Here is a 6,504-nt window from a genome sequence, read left to right as displayed (position 1 = left end):
CTTAACAATTTAATTCGGTCTCAAAAGAGAATTTAAGATGAAACAAATTACTTCCGTAATAGAAGTAACATGTCTCTCTGGGAATCGATTGATTAAACTTAAGTTTGAATTAACTTGTTACAAAGAGTTTGTTAGCGACTAATTTATTTCCTTTTAAAGACACTTTAAGAATATATTTTAATTTTTATTATATTTTAATTTTTAATGCGGATTTTTAATTTTAGTTAGTATTTATCTTATCTGGTTATTATCTTGCCCCTCAGTAGAACTATGCTTATGACATAACATAGTTAGTAATTAAATTTGATTATTTATACAAGTCAGTTCCAACAAAAGTAAAATAAACAATGCCCAAATATCATGGAAGACGTTTTTTTTTGCTTAACGATAACGTTGTTGCTGTTCTTTCTATGACACTTGGACAAGCCAAGCAAGCCAGACCTTAGCCTTTTCGATTTAAGTCAGGAAGATGCTCTTTTCGTTTGACAAAAGAGCACCGCAAAGGTAAAAATATATATCTTAGCTTAGAACATCTCGATTATATGTCCGCACCTCTCTTTCGTGAGGCTACTTCTACAATTTCTACATAGATTTTCACCAGATCCATGAACTCATGACACTTGCTCTTCGATTTACCACAGGACTTTTACGAGCACAGATATCGCATAAACTCGGTGGGTCTTAGTGGAGTCGATGATCAAACTCTGTCCCTTCCGGACAGGAGTCCGATTCCCTAACCGCAAGGCTACCATGGCTCAACAAATATAACGATAAAGTTTTAATTGGTTACAGTTTGAAGTTGCAAAGATATTTGCAACTTAATTGCATTAGTATATCTTTGTTTGAATGCAACGGGCACCAATTAATATTTATCAAAATTATTTTTGATTATGTAAATTGTGAACTAATTCTATGTACAAGTTCAGCTCGTAAGGCCCAGTGTTCCTGTATCAGAAACACTTTTCTTTATCAAATATAGAAACTGATAGCACAATTATATCTTTACTTGTTCAAATAATGCAGAAACAGAAAATTCTTACCCAACGTGGTGTCCGCGCCCTCATTGGCGAGATTGTAATGCGCCAAGCGTAGCTTTCTAACATTCTTTTCTCATTCAATAAAAAATTACCAAACGTTACAGTCCATTTGACTCTATTAGCTCCGACATCTTTGGTCCTAGCGACCTGGAGCAGAACTAGCCTCAATATGAGCACAATTAACTCAATAACAAATCTTAATCGCCAACGTGGGGCAATTAAAACAAAAATAAACAAAATCCAAAAATTTTTGGAAGAACATTCAACGCAGCAGGATGCAAGCGCCGCGGCCATCATTCTCAAAAAGAAACTGAAAGTAGCAATGGAACTACAAGCATCGATATCAGAACTGATAAAAGGATATACGCTACTTCCGGAAGAAATTGATCTGAAAGATAATCTAGATGTTGCTCAAGATATAGAAGATGAAATCGAAGAAATAGAGGTAAAGATTAATATTTTACTCTCTAAAATTGATAATAATAAACCCAATGAAACGGAATCAAATGCTTCATGTACCAATATATATAAAATTCCGGATTTACCCCTACCTTTCTTTTCCGGAAAATATGAAGAATTTCAAAATTTTAAAATTCAATTTAATTCTATTATTGGAAATAATAAAGAGTTGAGTGACACTCAACGACTGTGCTATCTTAAAAGCTGCCTCAAAGGTGAAGCAAAACGCCTTGAGTCAGCCCAAGATACATTTGAATCTTTATGGTCTTCCCTTGAAGATAGATACGAAAACAAACGAGCAGTTATCGATTGCCATGTTAATAAATTATTAAATTTTTCAAGAGTCCCTGACTCTCCTAATCAGCTCATGCAATTAATCGATAACACTAAATGTAATTTACGAGCGTTAAACTTGCTTGAATTGAAATCAAATGAACTATCAGATACATTGATAATGCACATTTTATTCCAAAAACTCGATCCAGAAGTTAGAAAAAGTTTTGAAATGAAATTGTCGAAAAACGAAATACCCAAACTAGACAATTTTCTAAGTTTTTTGGAAGAACGTTCTAGAATTATGCAAGGTCTTAATATTAAAGAGGAAAGAAAGAAGCCCCATTTTAGTTCAAGGCCAAATACAGAGAAAATGTATTTAATTAAATCGAAAGTGAATAACCCATGTTTATTAGGTTGTAGGGAAAGTCATAAACTTTATAAATGCGATAAATTCAAACGAATGAGTGTAAATCAGCGAATTGAAATAGTAAAAACTCATAATTTGTGTTTTTCATGCTTAAATAAGCACTTTCCTAATCCTTGCATGTCTAAATACACTTGCTTTTGTAAAAGCAAAGATCATCATTCTTTACTTCATGAAAATATGAGAAATGAGTCATTTACATTTGATACAGCAGTAGAAGAGAAAAGGGAGACAGACATCTTGTCACCCCTCTCCCCTCCTTTCATTCCTTCGAACACTTTGTTTACAAATAAAAACGAAAATGCTAATTGCGTGATTTTAAATACGGCGGTTGTTTATATTAAAGATGGGCAGGGCATATTTAGACCATTAATAGCCACTTTAGATAGCTGTTCAAGTTCGAATTTAATAAGCAGTACAGCTGCTAATTTATTGGGTTTAAAGAAACAAAAAACAAATGTTCCGATTTCTGGTGTTAATGACTCGTGCATTACAGCTAAATCATTTGTTCGTACCGAGTTAACAAATGAAGAAAATAATAAATCTTATTATTTAGACTTGTTAATAGTTCCAAAAATTGCGGTTCTTCCACCCACATTTATAAACATATCGAATTTAAGTTTATCTGAAAGAATAAAACTTGCCGATAATAATTGGAATAAACCAAAACGAATTGATGCTCTTTTAGGAGCAGAATTATTCTTCGAACTATTGGGTACGAATAAAATTAAAATTAAAGATTCCAAATTAATATTAATTGAAACGTTTTTTGGTCATGTTGTATCGGGAGTTGCGAACAACTTCAATTCTAATTTAGAGAAAATTAACGATTCGTGTTTTTTACTTGCTGAAACCGAAAATCTTGATAAGGCGTTAACTTCCTTTTGGGAAATAGAACACGTAAACGAAAATAAACCAATGGTTGATGACGAATTAAACTATTGTAATGAGCATTTTTTAAATACTCACTACCGAAAAACAGATGGTAGATACGTGGTTGAATTGCCGATTAAACAACAATATTCAGCTAATATTTCATTAGGTGATTCAAAACAAATTGCGTCTAAGAGATTAAAACAATTATGGAATCGCTTAGATCGTGATCCTAAATTAAAAGAATTGTACATTAGTTTTATTCGCGAGTACGAATCTTTAGGTCACATGGAAGAAATTTGCGATGATTCAATTCCGGATGAAGGATATTTTTTACCCCATCATGGTGTATTGCGACCGTCCAGCACTTCAACTAAATTAAGGGTTGTTTTTGATGGGAGTTGTAAAACTACGAATGGAATGTCCTTAAATGATTTTTTATGTAAAGGCGGAATCCTACAGGACGATCTTTTTACAATTATGGTTCGTTTTCGAAAGCATATTTTCGCATTTACGGCCGATATAAATAAAATGTTTCGGCAAATCGAAATAAATCCGTTGCAAACTAAATATCAAAAAATTTTGTGGAAAGAGGGGAGGGAGGAACCTCTCAAGGTGTACAATTTGAAAACCGTTACCTATGGTTGTACATCCAGTCCCTATCTTGCTACAAGAGTTCTACATCAAATTGCAACCGATGAAGAAAAGGATTTTCCTATTGCCTCTAAGGTTCTAATGGAGGATTTCTATATGGATGACTGCCTTTCGGGGTCAAGCAGTATTGAGGAATTTAATGAACTAAGACAACAACTAACTAAGCTCCTTCAAAAGGGTCAAATGAAATTACATAAATGGCGTTGTAATGCCATTGATACTTCAACGGAATCATCTCAATCGTTTCCCTTCAAACAAGATTGTGCAGATACTACTATAAAAACTCTGGGAATACTGTGGAATAGTAGAAAGGATACTTTTCACTTCAATGTCACAACGGCTTTAAGCTCGAATTACACTAAGCGTGAAGTGCTAAGCCAAATTGCCAAAATCTTCGACCCATTGGGCCTACTTGGTCCTGTTATCTGCAGTGCTAAAATATTCATGCAGCAATTGTGGCTTTTAAAATGTGAATGGAACGAAATGATTCCACCTCACGTCTACCAAAAATGGGACAAATTTTTACGATCTCTTTCTTACATAGAAACTTTGCATATCCCAAGATGCATTATGATCCTGGAACTAACGATTATTCGACTTCATGGCTTTGCAGACGCCAGTGAAAAGGCCTACGGTGCCTGCATCTACATACAAACTGTTTCCAATTCCAATGTGCCTTCCAGTCAGCTAATTTGCAGCAAAAGCAGAGTGGCTCCTATTAAGACCATAAGTATCCCCAGACTTGAACTTTCAGCTTGCTTACTATTGTGTCAACTCGTGCATCGAGTTATTTCATCTCTAAAATTTAAATTCGATCAAGTCATCTTGTACTCCGATTCCACGATCGCATTAGCTTGGATCAAGACCTCACCCCATCTTCTTAAGACTTTCGTCAGCAATCGAGTGGTACAGATACAAGAACTGTCCAAGGACTTTCTCTGGAAACACATTGCATCAGAATTTAACCCGGCAGATGCCTTGTCCAGAGGTCAAGATGCCTTTGTTTTTTCTACCAATAAACTTTGGTGGAAAGGCCCTGTGTTCCTGAGTGAGAACATAATTAAAAACAATGAACCTGAACTAGATTTAATTCCTGATTGTGAACCTTTTCAGAAAGAACTGAAACCAGTTCTGCTACTGACTTCAATCACCAACAATGACTTTATTGATGACTTTTTAAATCTTTCAAATAATTACATGAAACTAATAAGAATTTTAGCTTTTATTTTTAGGTTTCTTTCAAATTGTAGAAATGTGAATAAATTTAGGGGTCCTCTCAATGTAAAAGAATTAGATAAAGCCAGAAATGTTATTATAAAACAGGTGCAAGGTGAGTACTTTGTTGCAGATATCTCAGCCTTAAAAAAAGGTAAGCCTGTTCCTGTAAATAGTAAATTGAAATTTTTGAATCCCTTTTTAGATCAGGATGGTTTGCTTAGAGTTGGTGGTCGGTTGACCAATTCTAATTTGAATTATAATTCTGTTCATCAAATAATATTACCACCTGGTCATAAACTTTCTAAGATTATTTTTTCTTACTTTCATTTGAGAGATTTGCATGTTGGTCCTCAAGGACTATTAAATACAGTACGACAAATTTTTTGGCCAATCAGTGGCAGAAAATTAGCTCGTCAAGTTGTGCATGATTGTGTGCAGTGTTTTAAAATAAGGCCAACAGTCTCTTCTCAAATAATGGGTGATCTCCCTCCTGAGAGGGTGATTCCTAGCCCACCCTTCTCGAACGCAGGACTTGACCTGTGTGGTCCATTTTGGATTAAATATCGTAACCAGAGAAAGGGGTTACATAACAAAGTATATGTAGCTATTTTCATATGCATGGTCACTAAAGCTGTACATTTTGAATTATTGTCTGACTTAACAGCTAGTGCTTTAATAGCTACGCTTAAACGGTTTTTTGCCCGCAGAGGTAAAAGTTGTACTATATCTTGTGACAATGCGTCCAATTTTGTTGGCGCTTCGGCGGAGATAAGCAAATTCTTAAAGTCTTTAAATGCTAAAAAAGATAATTTATCTGGTTTCCTTTCATCGGAGCAAGTACTGTGGAAATTTCTACCCCCTCGTTCACCAAATTTTGGTGGATTATGGGAGAGAGGAGTCGGACAATTCAAGTATCACCTTAAAAGAACCATTGGTTCCACGAAATTAACAATAGAAGAATTTTTAACTATAACTATTCAAATAGAAGGTATTCCCGTCCTCTTTCTCCTATGTCATCTGATCCAGAAAATTATGAAATTTTAACTCCTGGACATTTTTTAATTGGAAGAGCAATTAATGCACTTCCTGAGCAAAATTTGATTGATTTTAAAGAAAATTTGCTTAACCGATGGCAGAAAACTCAAAAAATTGTTCAAACAATTTGGAAAAATTGGTGTAACTCTTATCTCAGTCATTTACAACAAAGATCAAAATGGTGGTTTCAAAAACAAAATGTAAAACCAGGTATGATGGTTCTGGTAAAAGAAAGCAATTTACCTATATGTAAATGGGTTATAGGACGAATTTCTGAAATTATCACCGGTAAGGATGATAATGTCCGTGTGGTTTTCGTACGCACACCTCATGGAATTTTCAAAAGAAGCATTTCAAATATTGCTGTATTACCAATTGTTAACAATACTTAAATTTATATGTTGAATTCAAAATGTGAAAAAATAATTGTATTAATATTGCTTAAATTTGTATTTTTATTATTATTTCTATTATTATTGTTATTTTTATGATTATTGAAACATTCAAATGTCAGAATATTTCAATGGG

General features: G+C 34.0%; 1 protein-coding gene across 1 annotated transcript; it reads left to right on the top strand.

The window, feature by feature from the left end:
- The first annotated feature begins 1,206 nt into the window (after positions 1-1,206).
- LOC147815783 (uncharacterized) lies at positions 1,207-5,985 on the top strand. The gene is made up of 5 exons (XM_087156581.1): positions 1,207-1,482; positions 2,299-2,911; positions 3,014-4,856; positions 4,974-5,053; positions 5,144-5,985. Exons 1-5 carry the CDS (start codon positions 1,207-1,209, stop codon positions 5,983-5,985), a joined length of 3,654 nt encoding a protein of 1,217 aa, XP_087012707.1.
- The last annotated feature ends 519 nt before the right edge of the window (positions 5,986-6,504 follow it).

Source organism: Parasteatoda tepidariorum, chromosome 2 (genome assembly GCF_982258835.1).
Source record: "Parasteatoda tepidariorum strain Cologne lab strain chromosome 2, Ptep-v5.0, whole genome shotgun sequence".
Lineage (NCBI taxonomy): Eukaryota > Metazoa > Arthropoda > Arachnida > Araneae > Theridiidae > Parasteatoda > Parasteatoda tepidariorum.
The sequence above is the reverse complement of the archived record's forward strand: the minus strand, read 5'-3'. Positions and strand labels throughout refer to the sequence as shown.

What these genes read in the sequence shown, in the direction of transcription:
- LOC147815783 (XM_087156581.1), top strand. Translation starts at nt 1,207, where the DNA reads ATGAGCACAATTAACTCAATAACAAATCTTAATCGCCAACGTGGGGCA. An exon ending in ATGAAATCGAAGAAATAGAG is followed by an intron (nt 1,483 to 2,298) that starts GTAAAGATTAAT and finishes TGCTTAAATAAG; the next exon opens with CACTTTCCTAATCCTTGCAT. An exon ending in ATTATTCTTCGAACTATTGG is followed by an intron (nt 2,912 to 3,013) that starts GTACGAATAAAA and finishes ATTCTAATTTAG; the next exon opens with AGAAAATTAACGATTCGTGT.